The following is a 20,000-nucleotide window of genomic DNA, read 5'->3' on the forward strand; positions in this document are numbered from 1 at the left end:
GTTAAGCCTTCGACATTCCTCGAGCAGGAATATGATTAATCGCAGCAAATTACTTTTAAATATTTAATGTAGGTTTGGTTTGATGTTTAAGTTGTTTGTACGTGAAGTAAATGTTGAAAGATGAATGGGTTTAAACTGTTTCTCAATACTTCGTGTAATTAAATGCGTATAAATTGGATCAGGATGGACGATGCACCGAACATGTATACCGCAACTATTATCATTATTGTGTTTCGTTTCTCACGGAAAATATTTTGTCTTCTTGAATCTTACTTTTTTTATAGGTTTTGTCATACATGCTATAAAAAATATTATTTTGGGGTTTCAAACGGCTGCTCGGATCTAACAAGCTATTTGAAAATATCAGCAATGGCCCCTCAAGTTTATTATCTATCTATTTATTTTCACACATTTTATCGACAAAACTACTAAATAAGAAGCCGATTAAAAATAATCATCATAACTGTTCGGGGCAGCATTATTTAAAATCATCACAAACCACAGCCTCCAGCATTCCCATCACATTTAATTTGACCCTCATCAAAAAAACACTAAAACAATTGATTGGTGGAGTTATTGACTGCATTAGTTTTACTTAGAACTAAACCTGATTAACTGGCGACTACGTGTCCAAAATGTGGTTATAAATGTAACTAATCAAATCAAATCAAATCAAGGTTTATTTATAAAGCACATTTAAAAGCGATTTTTGGTCGGGCCAAAGTGCTGTACATGTAATAACTACAATCACATAAAAACACATTTCTATAATCACAATAAAAGACAATAAATTACAACAGATATTTAAAAAGAGAACACAGGGTTAAAGTCAGGAGTCGTGCTCCGCTCTGATTTAATGAGTTAAATTAGGTGAGATCAGTCTTGGTATTGCTTAGTAAGCTAAATGAATGCTCTATTCACTTGTTAGCATGACTTTATTTGTGTGAAACAATCTCAGTAAATGCCAAAATGACATTGGATTGACCATTAAGAGAAAATAAGTGGTATCTGTTGCATTTAAATGAAACAAACAACAGCAATTCTTCTATCCAAGACCTTCCTGGTACCACGGGATACATTTGTGTGTGTTTGCTCAAGAAAAAGCGCCTAAAAAGAGCCCCTCTCTTCCTTCTCTTTCCTGGAAAGTATTTTGTCTCTCTGGTGGCACCGTGTTCGGCTGATTGTGAGTCAGCGGCTGATTAATTCCTCTCATTATTATTCCCGCAGCATCGGGCCGTCAGACTGATCACAGACCAGCGGCTATTGATCTGCTGTGGCGCGACCCACTTGTTAATTAACACAGTTTCAGGAGCTGATGAAACAGAGGGGGGGGGGGTCTAATGAATCTGTAAGGCACTCTGTGGCTAGACATAGTTGATAATAGAAGCATGCTGCAATAATAGAGAGAGTTCAAATCCAATATCGTTGTTGGTGCTGAATTAAAAAAATAAAAGTAGTATCGATTCTCACCTTGATGACAGATTGAGTAATCCTCTGTTTATCTTCTTGGCTATGCTGATGATTCATTCTGCATCCATGTTGCGTCCTTTTGTCCCAATAAATCCCGTCAATACATTCCTTCATTCACGCGTCCAATTTAGAAAAAGCCAGCTGTCCATCTAAAGTGTTGAGGAAGAGTCGGTGGGTCCTTCAGAAGCCGGAGGGGGGGTGTTTGGGATTTGTTTCAGATGGGAGATGAGTGGAGGAAGAATCCAAATTGTGTGTTTATCTGAGGTGTGGGAGGGCATTATTTTGGGGAAGACAGGGGAGTGGGAAGGCTCCTCTGGAAGATCATAGACATTCTCAGAAACGTCCTGAGGGCAACGAAATACAGCGTTCTGGGAGAAGAACAAGGCCATAAAACAAAAAGGTCCTTGGAAAAATAAAGCCCCCCACTGAATCCAACCCTCAACCTCTCAGAGATTCACTGTTTATACACGACGGTCAGGATCCTCCATTTTGTCTGAGAAGATATCCAGCTGAGAGAGAACAATGGTGGCCGGGGTTTAGCCTGCGAGTCCCACACAAACACTTCATGTACAATAAACAAAGTCACAGGAAATCAAAGAAATCTGCTCCGCAGATTATTCCAGAAAGAAAGTTCCAGAAACTGCCCGAGAGAAGGAGGAAGAAAAGGTAAGATCTCCCCCCCCCTCCCTCGCTTTTCCTTCCAGACCATTAAAGGCACTCCAGATTGGCCTCTCGGAAGCACTTTTCCAGCCGTCTATCCATAAAATGCAAGAAGCGTCCCATTCTCCAAAAACAACAAAAAAGGGCAAGGTCTGATTCTTTAAAAAAAAAAAGTGCCATTTTTGCCACTTTTTTCTTTTTTTCTTCAACATCTTCTTTTCTTTTAGATCCAATTTAAAGTGCATGGATGAGGTAAACTATTTTTCTCCATAGTTTATTTGTCTCTTTTTTATATTTATTTACTTTTTATGTTATTTATTTTATTTAACGCTTCCTTTTCCTTCTCTATTTCTTGTTGAAAAATCGCTCAGACGGGAACCATTCTGCCTTGCATCTGTTGCATTTGGGACAGCATTCCCTGCACGCTGGTCAGGATTTTGTTCTGGTGTGCAGATGAGGAGATGCCGATGCGCCCCATGTCCCTGCAAAGGATAAGGAAAAAAAAAACTTTTAGGAACAGGGACAACGATAACACACATGTCGGCCTGGTGATGATTTTCACAGCCTTGCTCTGGAGAACTGCCCTGACACTTTAACGGCTGTTTAAGGGATTTCACTTGCCAACACAGCAGTCCTAATCCTGTAATCTTAACGGCCGAGAAATGAAAATATAACCGACAAGTGACAGACTGAGAAACATTTAACACATGTGGACTTTGCAAAATGTGTCGCAGATTGATTCTACTTTTATATACACATATCTGCTTTCTCGCTGAGAGATATAGGAGGAGATTGACTCTTTATATAAAGCTTCTTATTTCTACTTTTAACTTGTACCAACTGGCACTATATTACTTCCTTATTTCTTTTATGTCTTAACTATATTAGGCGCTTTCACACCGGAGTACTTTTACCCGTACTTTTCCCGTTTAGTTCCGTTAGTGCCTGGAATTTTGCGTTCACACCAAAAAGAGAACTTAGTTCATGAGAACTTTTACCCCCATTTTTAGTGCCTGCTAGAGAGGTGGGACTATCCCGGGGAGAAACAAGTACCAATTTCTGATTGGCTGGGCGGATTGCAAACCACGCCCCGTAAAACTCTGAAAAGTTATTTGAAGCCGCCATTTTATTTGCTGGCATTAGCATTATTAGCATTAGCATTAGCCCCGCGCACCAACGGAGAGAGACTAACTTATGGCAACACATACAAAAACATGGGAGCGGTGGAGATGAGGAGGTGTCGGTGTTCTGGCGATTTACTCGGAAGGCTTCAGTAGAAGCTGCTGGGAGTCCCAGCAGCTTCTACTGAAGCCAGTCCCCAACTCCGGGGACTTCCGGCCCGGGGACTTCGGGTGGCAGTATACGCCGTGAAGTGGTTTGCGGCCTGCCAGTAAACCCAAAGCAGAAGAAGGAGAAGTGACGTCAGCGGCTTCATTTGCGTAATCTTCCCTCAGGGAACTTATTCCGGTGTGAACGCGATCTGTACTTAGTTCCATGGGGGTACTAAGTGCTGGCACTAAGTGCTGGGAACTAAGTGCTGGGTACTAAGTGCTGGGTACTAAGTGCTGGGTACTAAGTACGGCAAAGTAGCCTACTTGGTGTGAAAGCGGCTATTGTATGTTTTCCTGGAGGAGCTTGAGACTTAAAATGTTCTTTCCAACAACTTCGCTGTAGCTATTTTCCATATAAATAATAACGCCTTTCAATCTTGTGACAGATTACCATTTAACCCTTTGTACAATTTAGTGGTGTTGCTAGGCAGAATATAAACCATTGTATAGATCCAGCCTAGATGTTTTCTCTTGTTTTTTATGCTAAGTTAAGCTAACTGGCTACTGGATGTTGCTTGATATGTAACAGATTACAGTGATATCACATTTAAATAGGTGTGTTTGGCAAACCATTAAACTACTCCTATTCCTATTTAAAGATTAATATATTTAAAAAGTGACTAACAATATTGTATTTCAATCAAAATTAATCTCTAAAAAAGAAGCAATTTCACTTCACTTTTTTTGCAGAAATGAAAAACATATTCTTGTGATGTATCCTTCAATTTCTAGAATAACTCATCTTAGTCTTTTAATAAGTGAACAATTCACCTTACAGTTTTCTTCTACTAAGACTAAATAAGTGCAAGTAAGACTAATAAATGTCCCACTAACTTGCACCTTCTTCACTTCCCCTCTCTACTCCCCACCTTTTATATCCCCCTCCCCACTCACTCTTGTGTCATGTGCACCACGGCCTCTGGAGAGGTGTATCCGGCAGCGGTGAAGTTGTCCCGGTATTTCTCCATGCCGATGGCCTGCAGCCAGTCCTCCACCGTGCCCACGGACGAGGACGCCGCCTCGGGGCTCCCCGGCTCCAACAGGGTGGTGCTCGGCCTGGTGGGTGGAGGAGAGGACGGGGGGGGGAGTTAATAATAGTGTCATCATTTACAGACAGTGTTTGGTTCTCCAGCTGTAGCCCATAAACCACAATGTCTGTGCAACTGTCTGTGTAAATAGACGATAACAGTTACGAAATCCACTTTGTTACACACTCTGGAACACCATTGAATCATGACAACAAAAACAACATGGAGTGGTGCTTAGAGGATTTTGTTTGTTAGCTGAACAGGATGTTAGCATCTCAAAGGGCTCCGTCGACAAAAAGCCAATGGGATTTGAACATTGAATTTCGTAATAATGCGGAAAATAAAATCTTTGGCAAAGAAACATTTAGTTACAAAGGATAATCTCCACATGTACTACACACACTTTTATGAATTTTGAAGCGTTAATGCCATCTCCAGAAGCAAAAAGGTAACGTTAGGCTATAAATGAACTTCACGTCTTCACCGCTAAGCTAAAGGCGGCTAATGTTGGACGTGATGACGTTTAGTCGTCTCATTTCGTCACAATTGTTATGACACATAGACGCTTCATACATTCAGCAGTGGGGTGTTTACTGATATATTTGTTTTGCTTCAGAACGAAACATCGCTTTTGGAAACAGCAGAACTTACAGTATATCTAAACTTCTAAACACGTTTAAAAAACAATTGACTTTTGGGGCGAAGGAACCAGAAGTGGTAAAATGCTGACTCATATCCAGGTTTAGGGGCTACTTTCTTGCCTCTCTATTACATGAATTATAGTCTCTATATTCCTGGCTGTGATGCTGCGCTGAAGTATCATAAAGGTGTGACCAATCACCTCGTGCGATGACAGGAAGCTATCCTCAAGCTGTCAGAGAGCTTCATGCTACATTTCTCTCAAGCTTTTCCTCCTCCTGTGAGGTTCAGATCGCTTTTGTGTTACCGTCTTGTGGGTCCTACCAGAAACCGAGCCAAGCCAAACACAGTTCCTCTCCTGGGTGTGACCGACACACTTAGTTAATCCTTATTTTACAGAAAATACACAACCCAGGCACACCTCGGTGAGTTTTACCGCCCGCTGGAGGACCTGCTCACATTCACATATTCATCAGCAGAATTACCTCCCGCTCTGTTCACTTCCTTCTCTCTCCTTTTCTCAAGCTTTCCCATTCTGTAGCAGTGCCGTCGGCCATGAAACATTTACATGGGGCCGGTGAGTCTGAGACGGTGGCGGTCTTGTTACGCTTTGGTAACTCTCACACACACACACACACGCACACACACACACACACACGTTCTACTTCCCCCCTTCTCTCTTGTAACTGTAAAAGCTGCATTTATAGAATTCAGTTCTGCTAATTACTCCATGAGGACTCCCCTCTTGCTCTCTCTCTGTGTCCCATTAGGGTGAGAGTGTGTGAGAGTGTGTGTGAGAGTGTGTTTTGCTCACACACTCGTTAAAGTCAAACAGACTGCGGCTAGTCTGTAAACACACGTAGGTCATCCCGAACACATTTAGCCGCTCGAGAGTAATGGTGTCGGAGCCGCCGAGGTCATGTTTGTTTTTAACTTGCCGTTACATCGTAATTCCCCCCCCCCCCCCCCCCCCCCTACATTCCTGAGTGTACAGCACCATTAAACCTGGTTTGCAGAAAAATCCATTACAGAGGGTGTTTGTGCTGAAAAGTGCCAAACGTCGCTGGTAGATAATGTTTAATGGTGAATGCAAACACCAACGAGAGAAATGGAGTGTGTGTGTGTGTGTGTGTGTGTGTGTGTGTGTGTGTGTGTGTGTGTGTGTGTGTGTGTGTGTGTGTGTGTGTGTGTGTGTGTGTGTGTGTGTGTGTGTGTGTGTGTGTGTGAGAGGGGTAGAATGTCACGCATTGTGCAGTAAATATGTTGCATAGGTGTGTTTATGCACATTAAACACAGCAAATGTTCGGGGTTTTAGCTGCTAACTATTAACTGTTCTTTGTTTTTAAAGACAGCTGGAGCATTCGATGATAGGGCTATAAAACGTATTTCTGGTTTGGAAGCGTTGAGTGAGTGTGAGTGTGAGTGTGCGGTATTTTAGTCGAGCCAAATTCATAACCACAGTTGCAAAGAATATGTGAAACCAACGTGTATACTAGTTATATTCCTGGATTGTGTGACTTTTTTCTAAAAGGTTGGGATATTACGAGCATTTTCAGCTAATTAACCACATTTTAAATGGTGAATCCTTATTTTACAACATAACTTTTTTTCCTAAGTTCGTGGTGGCTTTCAAAGAAAACTGTGTGCTCACTGCAGTCTTTATTATGCTTACTTCAGGTTCATATCAGTATGTAGTGTCTCTCCTGGGACATGTCTCCATGCTTTAATGTTCAAAAAGCTCTGTATTTCTCTCATACTGCCTGTGCTGCAGCACCTCTTCTCACCCTCTGTCTGAAACCAGAGCCCAGTCTGCTCTGATTGGTTAACTGGCCGCCTCTATTGTGATTGGTCAACCGCTTAGATATGTCCCGCCCCCTTAGTCTATCACGTACAATGTGTTGGAGCGCTAGCCAATAAAAGCGCAATTTGTACTTATTGATGTCATTATGTTATGGAAGTAAACAAAAGAGTCCGATCGAAAACAATTAGCGTTTTTCGGCTGTGAAACAAAGACGAGTGTCACGTTTTTTTTGTATTCAGCTTCTGCATAATAAAGTATTAAACATAAGAAGTACAATAACCGCTTAGAGATGTCCCGCCTCTTAGTCTATCACGTACAATGTGTTGGAGCGCTAGCCAATTGAAGCGCGAGTGCTACATAGTGACAGTTCAATAGAAACTCCCTCTGAAGGGAACTTTGAGATTTAAGCCTTTGCAGACCATTTACATGCACACAAATCTATATAACACATTACAGGAAAGGGAAACACCCCTTTCATATTACTATTTTTCTTTGATTTGAGTGCCTCCTCACCTGACAGCCGTCTCCCCTCCGGTCCTCTTCAGAGTGTTGGGGTTTCGGATCAGTTTGTCCAGCATGTTGACGATCTGTCCGAACTTCGGCCGGTCGGCCCTCTCTCGCTGCCAGCAGTCCAGCATGAGTTGGTGCAGGGCCACGGGGCAGTCCATGGGGGGGGGCAGCCGGTAGCCCTCATCGATCGCCTTGATTACCTAAACACAAGATCAATGGTACTGTAAGTGGCTTTGTTTGTGCGGAAATTAAAAGTTTGATAACACCCTCTCCTAACGTTATACCCACACAATTTGTATCCACATTACTTCAGGCACCTACGCAAGAAATGTGGAAATGCATAAATTCAACTCTTTATCATCATTAGCACCGATAGCTGCAATGTTTAATGAGAAAAGGGAATATATCGTTGCAGTTTTATCACCCCTGGAGGTAATTTGATTACAACTTAATATGATGAATTATCTTTTGAAAACGTTTGACGGCACACATGCAACTGGGAATTATTACTCAAGCTGCGAAATCAAACCTAATTCCCGCTGTATATTATTTATGTTTGTCCCCGTGTTCAATTACATTTCCTCACGACTTACGTCTTGGTTGCTCATGTCCCAGTATGGTCGCTCGCCGTATGACATCACCTCCCACATGACGACGCCGTAGCTCCACACGTCGCTGGCCGAGGTGAACTTCCTGTAAGCGATGGCCTCGGGGGCCGTCCAGCGGATGGGGATCTTCCCTCCCTGTAATTGAAAGATGGGATCATTAATGAAAGCCGACAAGCAAGGTGACGCGCAGACAGGAAGACCACATGCTCCCCCAACAGAGGTGGGAAGTAGTGGAGTTCAAATACTTCGTTGCTGTACTTAAGTATATTTTTCTGGTATCAGTACTTTACTCCACTACTTATTTTTCTGACGACTTTTTACTTTGACTTCTTACATGTTGAACACAAATACCTGTACTTTCTACTTCTTACATGTTGAACACAAATACCTGTACTTTCTACTTCTTACATTTTGAACTCAAATACCTGTACTTTCTACTTCTTACATGTTGAACATAAATACCTGTACTTTCTACTTCTTACATGTTGAACACAAATACCTGTACTTTCTACTTCTTACATGTTGAACACAAACACCTGTACTTTCTACTTCTTACATTTTGAACACAAACACCTGTACTTTCTACTTCTTACATTTTGAACACAAACACCTGTACTTTCTACTTCTTACATTTTGAACACAAATACCTGTACTTTCTACTTCTTACATTTTGAACACAAACACCTGTACTTTCTACTTCTTACATGTTGAACCCAAATACCTGTACTTTCTACTTCTTACATTTTTAACTCAAATACCTGTACTTTCTACTTCTTACATTTTGAACCCAAATACCTGTACTTTCTACTTCTTACATTTTGAACTCAAATACCTGTACTTTCTACTTCTTACATTTTGAACACAAATACCTGTACTTTCTACTTCTTACATTTTGAACTCAAATACCTGTACTTTCTACTTCTTACATTTTGAACACAAATACCTGTACTTTCTACTTCTTACATGTTGAACACAAATACCTGTACGTTCTACTTCTTCCATTTTGAACTCAAATACCTGTACTTTCTACTTCTTACATGTTGAACACAAATACCTGTACTTTCTACTTCTTACATGTTGAACACAAATACCTGTACTTTCTACTTCTTACATGTTGAACACAAATACCTGTACTTTCTACTTCTTACATTTTGAACTCAAATACCTGTACTTTCTACTTCTTACATGTTGAACACAAATACCTGTACTTTCTACTTCTTACATGTTGAACACAAATACCTGTACTTTCTACTTCTTACATGTTGAACACAAACACCTGTACTTTCTACTTCTTACATTTTTAACTCAAATACCTGTACTTTCTACTTCTTACATTTTGAACCCAAATACCTGTACTTTCTACTTCTTACATTTTTAACTCAAATACCTGTACTTTCTACTTCTTACATTTTGAACACAAATACCTGTACTTTCTACTTCTTACATTTTGAACTCAAATACCTGTACTTTCTACTTCTTACATTTTGAACACAAATACCTGTACTTTCTACTTCTTACATGTTGAACACAAATACCTGTACGTTCTACTTCTTACATTTTGAACTCAAATACCTGTACTTTCTACTTCTTACATGTTGAACACAAATACCTGTACTTTCTACTTCTTACATGTTGAACACAAATACCTGTACTTTCTACTTCTTACATGTTGAACACAAATACCTGTACTTTCTACTTCTTACATTTTGAACTCAAATACCTGTACTTTCTACTTCTTACATGTTGAACACAAATACCTGTACTTTCTACTTCTTACATGTTGAACACAAATACCTGTACTTTCTACTTCTTACATGTTGAACACAAACATCTGTACTTTCTACTTCTTACATTTTGAACACAAACACCTGTACTTTCTACTTCTTACATTTTGAACACAAACACCTGTACTTTCTACTTCTTACATGTTGAACCCAAATACCTGTACTTTCTACTTCTTACATGTTGAACCCAAATACCTGTACTTTCTACTTCTTACATTTTGAACTCAAATACCTGTACTTTCTACTTCTTACATTTTGAACACAAATACCTGTACTTTCTACTTCTTACATTTTGAACTCAAATACCTGTACTTTCTACTTCTTACATTTTGAACACAAATACCTGTACTTTCTACTTCTTACATTTTGAACTCAAATACCTGTACTTTCTACTTCTTACATGTTGAACACAAATACCTGTACTTTCTACTTCTTACATGTTGAACACAAATACCTGTACTTTCTACTTCTTACATTTTGAACTCAAATACCTGTACTTTCTACTTCTTACATTTTGAACACAAATACCTGTACTTTCTACTTCTTACATTTTGAACTCAAATACCTGTACTTTCTACTTCTTACATTTTGAACCCAAATACCTGTACTTTCTACTTCTTACATTTTGAACACAAATACCTGTACTTTCTACTTCTTACATTTTGAACTCAAATACCTGTACTTTCTACTTCTTACATGTTGAACACAAATACCTGTACTTTCTACTTCTTACATGTTGAACACAAATACCTGTACTTTCTACTTCTTACACTTTGAACCCAAATACCTGTACTTTCTACTTCTTACATTTTCCAAACAGGCTGGTTCCTTTAGTCTGAATGTGTGTTTGGTGGCGTGATCATTATTATTTAGAGTCATTGCGTGCCTATTGATTTGAACACGATCCGTGTATCCATCACTTCCTGGTCTTCTCTAAAGAAGAAGGACCAATGAAAACGTTGTCATGTTGCCGTTGTTCAGCATGGAAACATTCATTAGCTAACAATGACATTATTGTTCTATTAATATAAAGGGAGGTCAGGTACTCTTTAAAACAGCTGCTAGTTATGGGTACTTTTTACTGAAGTACATTGCAAAGCCCTCTTTACTTTTACTTGAGTAAAGAAGTTTAGTCAGTACTTCTACTTTGACCAGAGTATTTTTAAACACGAGTATCTGTACTTCTACTTGAGGATGTGTGTACTTTTGCCATCTCTGTCCCCCAAAGTCTATATGGCCTGCGCTCCCAAGATGTTATGCAGATGCTGGTTCCTAAAGTGAGAACAGAACTAGGTAAAAAAGCTTTTAAATATGCGGCCCCTTCTGCTTGGAATAATGTACAGACGGAGCTGAAACTGTCAGATCTGATCACTATGGGGGAATTCAAGTCCATCTTATAGGAAGAGTTATAGAGTTTGATGGCCAATGAGACTCTACCTGGTTAAATAAAGGATATATATATATATAAATGCTCACCCTGGTGGTGTACGCAGCCTCCGGGTCGTCCTCCAGCACTCGGGACATGCCGAAGTCGGACACCTTGCACACCAGGTTGCTGTTCACCAGGATGTTTCGAGCCGCCAGGTCTCTGTGAACGTAGCTCATGTCCGACAGGTACTTCATGCCCGACGCGATGCCACGCAGGATGCCCACCAGCTGGATCACCGTGAAGCGCCCGTCGTTCTTCTGCAGGGGGAGAAATGTAATGTTTAGACAATGTTCTTCACATCATCTCACTGGCATATTTACTGTTTTACCTAAACATACAACTGCAAACATTTCACATTTGTCCTGGTGGCAATAATGATAACTCTATTAATATGACTGTATTACTACTATTATATATTTTTGAATTGATTTCATTAGATAGAGAATTTAATACATATTGAATACAGAGCATGAAACTAAAGTGCTGTTGTCTCATCTTAATACATTATTTATAACTTTTGCTGTCAGAGAATATTTGGGCATTTGTAGACTCATACTACAGTTAAGGATTGTTTTGTTTCGTACATGTTAATATGTGTTTTTATGCGTTTTTATATACAATTAATACAGCTACTCTTATGTTAACAGTTAGGGATTGTTGATAATCCTTACAGTATGTTATGAAGCACTGTTTGTCGGCATGTAACTGTATGAATTATAACCAAAAAAAATAGTTTACAATACAAATTGCAATGAAACTGTTAGCAATAAGAGTTATGAGAAAACAATTAAAAGCCTCCCTGTATTTGCTTACAACAACAACAACAAGGTGTTATTGGTGCAACATGACCAGTACAGCATGTTCATTTGTAATTAAATAAATAAAAAGAATAGTATCTCAGCATCATCTAAAACCCCAAAAGTGAACCCTGGAGTCACGGAGGTGAAACCTGCGCCAACCTCCTCGCCGGAAAACACAGTAAGTCGATCAAGGAGAGGATGGAGATTAGGACGAATGTTTGTGAACCAACGCTTGTAATTTGAGGGGGGGGGGAGGGGATGACATTACAGAGATAAGATGGGATCAGCAGCAGCGTGCTACAGTCACACACATGTGCGCAGACAGAAACGCATGACTGACCCTCAGGAATGCGTCCAGCGATCCGTTCTCCATGTACTCTGTGATAATCATCACGGGCTTACCTAGGGAGAGGGGGAGAGAGAGAGAGAGAGAGAGGCAGATGATTATGGGGGCAAACGATGCACATCACAGCAGGGAGGTTCTCCAGGGAATGTGTGTGTGTGTGTGAGTGTGTGTTAGGCCATCCATCTCTGTCCCGTAGTGATTTAATTAGCTCCGTGTTACGGTTGCCCTGACGCCCCTCGTCTTCCCCTGCACATCCAAAGGCATTTCTACTGTAATGTAGAAGCTTTTAAACAACAACTGAAGACCCATCTTTTTACATTGGCTTTTGATTCTACTTGAGATGTGAGTGATGTGTTCTGTTCTTATGTTTGTTCCTTTCGGGACTCTGCGTGGTCATTGTTGTACTGATGTTTCTGTGGTCTTAATTTTAACTTTTGTTCTTTCTTGTGAAGCACTTTGTGAATTTGATTTCTGTGAAAGGTGCTATACTGTAGTGAAGTACATTTACCCAATGTTTGTACTTTAGCACGATGTTGGCTTACTTGTTCTTTACTAGGAGTATCTTTTGTGTGTTTACGCAAATATGAACTGACGTTGGACGCATTATCCGAGTCTCATCACAGTCACTCACCCTCTAGCTATTTATGTCCCTCGCTGTCTCTTTGCCCCCTTTTTCTCCTCTGTCACTCTCCTTTCTATCACTTTCCCTCTTTCCCCCCTGATCTCTGGCCTCTCTCACCCCATCCCTCTGTCTTCCCATCTCCTGTCTCATGGGGAAGCGTCTGTGTCTTTATCTGAGTCTGGGCAGGCTGTAGGGAGGGTGGACTTTCCCTGGTGGGTCTGTGTCTGTCTTTGTCCATAGGATAAGGGGGGATAGCGGTCATGAGGAGAGGAGAAAGAGAGAGGGAAAAATGAAAGGAAGGAAGGGTGTTTTTGTCCTAAAATGGCAGCAAGCTGGTGTCTAACCCGCCATGAACAACACGTGCTAAAAAAAGTGCTGCTACAGATTCCTCCTGGAAAAGTGCTGGTCTTTGCGTTTCCATTTCACGTGACACAGTCAAGGTGGAAATGCAGATTTAACGCCAATGCAGAGGGGTAGGTGAAATGCACCCTGGGAGAAGGTCTTGAAGGTGAAGTTCCTCCATCCACGGCAGGATTTTTGCCAAAAGGCCGTCAGTCACCGCCTTACCCGCCGCGTGATTGGCACCCCATTAATTACAGGACGCTGCGGCGATGCCCCCAAAAAAGAGGAAGTTGAGTTGGAGACGGGGGAGAACGGAGTTCTTTGTCAGCCATCTTTGTTCCCTTTGTTGCACGTCTGTGCCCCCGGGCTGCCGGTGATTGACAGCTCCCCAATCAAGTCTGAGGAGCGTCTGACCTGCGACCTTAAACTCTCGCCTCCCTAGCCCCGCCCCCTTCCTCCCTCACCATTTGCATGCTAATTCCGTGTTTACTGAAAACGCCCTGCCGCCTTTGGCAATGAACTCTGGGCGAGGGGCCGATTATCACCTGCCAACAAAACAGGGGAAGGGGAGAAGCGCAACACGGGGACCATATTGGAAGAACGTTGGACAAACGCTCTCCAGAGGCCCCGGCGTTTGCAGCGAACAAAGATCTGGCTTTTTAAACGCAGATCTTTTTTAAATTAGCACACTCTCACTTTTATGTAAATCAGATGTTAAACACATCCCAAGCTGTAACGGGGGCTGGATTTTAATTACACACTAGCATGATGGAAGCTTACACAGGCTCCAAGATGGTGGACTACAGCCAGCAGTCCCTGGTGAGAGATTTCAGCACATTTATGTATTTCGGTGTCGATTTGGAGTTCCTCCATAATTAATGAGGCTTAATTGTCTCTGCTGGACATGCCAGCATACTGAGGCCAGATTGAGCATTCCTTTTAACTTGATTGTAATGGAGACGGGAGTGCCATTCAAATAATGGATTTTTAATAGATTCTGCAAACACACTCAAGTGTGAAGGAGTAATCTGCCCCGACCTAGTGTCAGGCTCTCAGAAGTAAGAGTGGATGGAGATGGAGGTGGAGCTGTTGATCCTCTTGCGTTAGATATCCCTCTTTCATGTTGAATCCTGTCTCTGCAGTCGCTCTTCTGTTTCTCCTCCTCTGTCTCGCTCCGTCTCTTTCTCTTTCAGCCTCCGCTTCAGTGCTTCTACCTCCGCTTTCCCTCTCTGTCCTTCCCACTGTTGTTCTCTGTCTGTCGTCCAATCCATCAGCCACTAACCGCCTTCCTGTCTCTTCCTGTCCGCATCTCTATTCGCACCTTCGCTGTCTGCTGCTCGTCTCCGATTTCTTCCCCTTCCTCCTGTCCATCTGTCTGCCTTCTCTCTTGTTTTCCTCACGAGGTCTGAGAGGTCATTCCCCGTGGTGAGAGGTGTGAGAGGTGATAAGCAATTCTGCCTCTGCCGCTGTTCACTTTCAGCTGTGACTGAATGTGTTTATGTGTGTGGTGTGTGGTGTGTGTGTGTGTGTGTGTGTGTGTGTGTGTGTGTGTGTGTGTGTGTGTGTGTGTGTGTGTGTGTGTGTGTGTGTGTGTGTGTGTGTGTGTGTGTGTGTGTGTGTGTGTGTGTGTGTGTGAGAGAGACACTGTTATCTAGCACAGATAGAGGCAGGCTGTTGTGTCACGACACATTAAGACACTTCATCCATCTAACCCAGGCTGGCCATCAGCTATGGTAACACTCACGCACACATGTGTGCAATCAAAGGTGTGCGTACAATGATGTAGAAGGATATGTTGCAAGAAATATAACGTTATACAATGTAGTAAAGGACTATGTGATCATTATGGTTATTAATGTTAAGAGCAGATTGTGTGTGAACTCAAAACAAGGCCTCAAAAACTGAGGAAGGTTAAACGAGAAGGCCATTTTTAGTAGGTTCAGGTAAAGTATTCTTCTCATTCTCTGGAGTTAATGGGGTACGAAGTTACGATAGGAAAATGGAGAAACGTAAAACTCCCCTCTCATGTGCTAGAAAACTAAGAAGGGCAAGTGTTGGTCAATGTAGTGCAAATAACTCGCCCATGGACACGGAAACGTATGTGAAAAAGGGTTACAACAAAGAATAGGGGATGTGGTTTATCGTCGTTCAGCTCGGTCAGCCAATAGGAAACAAGGATGCTTTAGCTATAAAAATGCTAATACAACGTTTGTTCAACAGCATGATCCCGGGGTCTGCTCGGTCTTTGTTTTTTGTCTAAAATGAAGTTATTTTGCATCGTACTGTTCGAGTTTTAGGGCTACGAAATTGTCGAGAAGGAGGTCCGCACTCTTTAAGATCTCTTCCAACAACAAGACATCCAAAAAGCATGGTGTTAAAGGTAGGAGGAAACAAAGAGACGGAAAGGAGAGAGGGCCCAGGGCGGAGGGAGAAGTGGCCGAGCAGCAGCAGATAGAGGAGGGATAGGGTATCACTCCCTAACCCCAAACACATTTACAGCTGACACCATGATTAATGAGCCTGGTGCCCCGCTACAGGGCCTGTTCTTGGACCCATTAGACCCCCCCCCCCAAACTGCCCTGATACCTCTAAATCTCTAAATCTACCTCCCCCTTCCCAACGAACGCTAGACCCCTTCCATCTGGACAAAACCCACCTGGGGATACCCCGGATGGGACACGTATATGTAAAATACGGGACTCTTAGAACAGATGCAACACGAGTGGTCGTATATCACGAGACACTGTAGCTTTGCATGCATTAAAACACACACAAATGCCCCCAAAACACACACACACACACAGACACACACACACACACACACACACCTTTGGCTAGTAAAGATGGCTTTGTCCCTAAACCCACCCTTTCTCCAAAGTCACCCAAAACTGCAGACTGGGTTTGAAATGATTTATTGTTATGTGTTTAGTTTTTTTTAAAGGGAGAAAGGGGGACAGCAGAAATGAATGTCCTTTCTGTGTTATTATAATAAGAAAGTCATTGTGTGTGTGTGTGTGTGTGTGTGTGTGTGTGTGTGTGTGTGTGTGTGTGTGTGTGTGTGTGTGTGTGTGCGTGTGTGTGTGTGTGTGTGTGTGTGTGCGTGTGTGCGTGTGTGTGTGTGTGTGTGTGTGTGTGTGTGTGTGTGTGTGTGTGTGTGTGTGTGTGTGAGTATGATTGCAATTTCCTGAAGCAATTTCAATTCCCCAAAGGTGTCTTGAATGACAAAAGCGCCAAATTATGTTCTCCAATTATTCGGAAATGGAAAGAAGTCTCACTCTAAATTGTTTTGTGTGTAGAAAAAGTTTCTTGCTTGACATACATTTGGTGACCACGCCCTCCAGGTGGATGATGTTGGGGTGGTCGAACTGGCCCATGATGCTGGCCTCGGACAGGAAGTCCCGCCTCTGCTTGTCTGTGTATCCGGCCTTCAACGTCTTGATGGCCACGCAGATTTCTCTCTTGCCCGGCATCTTCAGGCGGCCGCTGCACACCTCTCCAAACTCCCCTAAAACACACACACACACACTCGGGTTAAAAATGATGACACACTCTCAAGATTCAAGATTCAAAGATTCAAAGGTTTTATTGTCATATGCACAAAGCTACAGTGTGGAAATGGCAATGAAAATCGTGCGTTGATTAAACCGTATTTGATTACTCTGATACTACAGTGACGGCCCGTCCACACAGCGGCGTGCGTTGAAGCTTGCCGGCGGGCGTGTCTGAAACTCGACCAACAACCAATCACATGAATCTCCCGCCCCGGACACACAAGCAGCGGTTTGATTGGCTAGAGCTTGTACTGGCATATGATTCGATTGGCTGACGCTTCTGCCGAGGCTTCAAAAGTTGAACATTGCTCAACTTTTGCAGCGAGCCACGCCAGCAAAGCTCCGCTTCGCTTCCCACAATGCAGTTCGGCGAAAAGTGACGTCACCCCATTCATAAGTGAATGGTGAAGCTTTCAACGCACGCCGCTGTGTGGACGGGCCGTAACTATAAATCACATCACGAAGGGAGTGTGTGTGTGTGTGTGTGTGTGTGTGCAAGTCAGAAAAGGACTTCTTTAGACATTGATCAGGGTCTCTAATCCCTCTCTCCCCCCCCCCTCCCCTCGCCCACTGGAGCAGAGAGCGAGGGGGAAATGGGTATTGATTCTTTCTCTTCATGATTTTGTCATTGGATGACTTTTCTCTGGCCACAGGAATAGAACGGACAACATATTTAGCCTCCTTTGTTTTTTTCCACTCGTTGAAATATTATTGTCTCGGAAAACAATGGTTTGTATTCTCAAGGAGGGAATGTAAAGCCACAAGCAGACAGGAATCCCTGGGAAAGATATACTGGCTGCAGAGAATTTGCATGATATGAATATAAAATGTTATTATTATCCCAATAAGTGGATGCTTGTTGCTATCGTGGCTCGAAAATTGTGGAACAAACTCCAAATTAATATAAGGACTAAAGAAGGGCAGATTGATAACCCACCTGTTTCCTTTCCACCTTGGCCATTAAATAAAATATATATATTACTTCTGTACAAATCACCGACAATGGTTTGGATCATTCAAACTTATGAATCTACAGCAGGGGTGTCAAACTAAATTTCATCACGGGCCACGTAGGAATTATGGTTGCACTCAAAGGGCCGGTTGTAACTTTAAGACTATATCAAAATACATATATAAATGATATTACATTATTGCATTGGATTATTATCTGATAGGGTAGTAACTTCATAATTAACTACGTCTGAAAGCAGAAGTCTAGGGCAAGTAATTGCAAGTCTCTTCAGTGAGAATGTCACAAAATGATTTAAAAAGAAAAGCCAAATTCTGGGAAAAAAAGTCAAAAAAATTAAAAAAGTGACATTTTGAAATAAAAGTGACATTTTGAAGAAAAAAAACTGACATACCAGCCATGTAACCCTATAATAAACATATTATATTCTTTCAGAGCTCTTGTGGGGCCTTGAGTTTGACACCCCTGATCGACAGGATTCTTGGTTTTTTTGAGTTGCTATCTTCACGGTTAACTGCACTTATTGTAAGTTGTTTTGAGAAATAGCGTTAGAAGAGTGTCCAAAAGTTCGGTACAGCAAAAACTCCCCGAAACACTGCTTCTAAAACAATCGATTTGAAATGTGATTTAAAATGTAAGACGCTGGATAAAGAACAAAGTATGTCTGCTTACCGATGCCAATAACTTTTTCGATCTTGATACAGGAGGCGTCAATCTCCTTGGCGAACTCTCGGACGGCTTGGTTGGGGTCCTCGTAGGTGAAGGGGTCAACGTATATCCTCACTCCTGAGGAAAGGAAGGAAGGAAGGAAGGAAGGAAGGGAAAAAACAAATGAAGAAAGGATTGAAAAATGAAGGTTGATTCATTCCTGTATGTATCTGTTCTTTATTTCCATCATGCTGCAGGCTACACCGCCTTCCTCTACCTCCTCTTCCTCCTATTCCTTCCTCCCCTCCATACCTCGCCTCACCCTCTTGACTCCATTGCTGTTCTTGTCACTATGGCTGACTCCGAAGAAGATGGAGCTCATTAACTTAAACATTTTTTTTGTGGGATGCAAATAACAACACTGATGACTTGATAATGAGGTGTTTGGAGAATGTTAGGATGCTAGTACATTAACTTCCAAAACATTAACTTTTCCCACATTTTATGGGCTTCATTTGCGGGTGAGAGTGGATGCACATGAACGCAGATGACAGCACTAATGTTTTTCAATTATGGAGTGTGTAGGTGTGGGGTTTAAAGTGTGAGTTACCTTGATGTAAGTGCTTCTCTTCGTCAGAGTCCTGCTTGGCCTTGCTGTATTTATTCCTTCTGGGGGCAAAAACAGCAGGACGGTCAACGTACGACTTCAAATGTCAAGTACAAAAAGCAACTCATTTAAAAACACAGAATAACCCTCTCATTAGAGTCTAGAGCAGGGGGGTCAAACTCAATTTCATCACGGGCCACGTAGGAATTATGGTTGCACTCAAAGGGCCGGTTGTAACTTTAAGACTATATCAAAATACATATATAAATATTTAATATATATAAAATAATGCATTATATGACATTATTGCCTCTGCATTGGATTATTATCTGATAGGGTAATAACTTCATAATTAACTACGTCTGAAAGCAGAAGTCTAGGGAAAGTAATTGCAAATCTCTTCAGGGAGAATGTCACAAAATCATTTTAAAAGAAAAGCCAAATTCTGTGAAAAAAAGTAAAAAAAAAAAGAAAGTGACATTTTGAAATAAAAAAGTGACATTTTGGGGAAAAAGTGACATTTTGAGGAAAAAGTGACATTTTGAAGAAAAAAAACTGACATAAAAAGAAAAGTCAAATTCTGAGAAAAAAGGCATATTTTGAAGAAAAAATTTCAAATTCTGAGAAAAAAGTCAAATTTGAGATGCATTGTGGGACATGTAGTTTATGGGCAACGTGCTTCTGTAAATCGCCATGTAACCGTATAATAAACATATTATATTCTTTCAGAGCTCTTGTGGGGCCACAGAAAATGAAGTCGAGGGGCCGGATTTGGCCCCCGGGCCTTGAGTTTGACACCCCTGGTCTAGAGGGCTGGAGGTAATCGGAAATGCAAAGAAAGAGTTCAAATCATG

At 41.7% G+C, this 20,000-nt stretch overlaps 1 protein-coding gene across 5 annotated transcripts in view; it reads right to left on the minus strand.

Annotated features, from left to right (window-relative positions):
• The window catches only part of epha4l (eph receptor A4, like), a 68,911-nt gene that overhangs the window by 1,764 nt on the left and 47,147 nt on the right, over positions 1–20,000 (minus strand). For 2 of the 5 annotated variants that reach the window (XM_034122272.1, XM_034122269.1), the window contains exons 9-17: positions 19,150–19,205; positions 18,564–18,677; positions 16,690–16,875; positions 12,401–12,462; positions 11,308–11,517; positions 8,033–8,182; positions 7,443–7,639; positions 4,356–4,517; positions 1,471–2,612 (exon numbers count right to left, since the gene is read on the minus strand). In XM_034122272.1, the coding sequence (XP_033978163.1) occupies positions 2,498–2,612; positions 4,356–4,517; positions 7,443–7,639; positions 8,033–8,182; positions 11,308–11,517; positions 12,401–12,462; positions 16,690–16,875; positions 18,564–18,677; positions 19,150–19,205 (1,252 nt within the window). In that variant the 3' untranslated portion in view covers positions 1,471–2,497. Of the gene's footprint in view, positions 1–1,470; positions 2,613–4,355; positions 4,518–7,442; positions 7,640–8,032; positions 8,183–11,307; positions 11,518–12,396; positions 12,463–16,689; positions 16,876–18,563; positions 18,678–19,149; positions 19,209–20,000 lie in introns of those variants that run through there. The other 3 variants (XM_034122270.1, XM_034122268.1, XM_034122273.1) reach the window with 2 other exon arrangements.

This window comes from Trematomus bernacchii, unplaced genomic scaffold (assembly GCF_902827165.1).
Source record: "Trematomus bernacchii unplaced genomic scaffold, fTreBer1.1, whole genome shotgun sequence".
Lineage (NCBI taxonomy): Eukaryota > Metazoa > Chordata > Actinopteri > Perciformes > Nototheniidae > Trematomus > Trematomus bernacchii.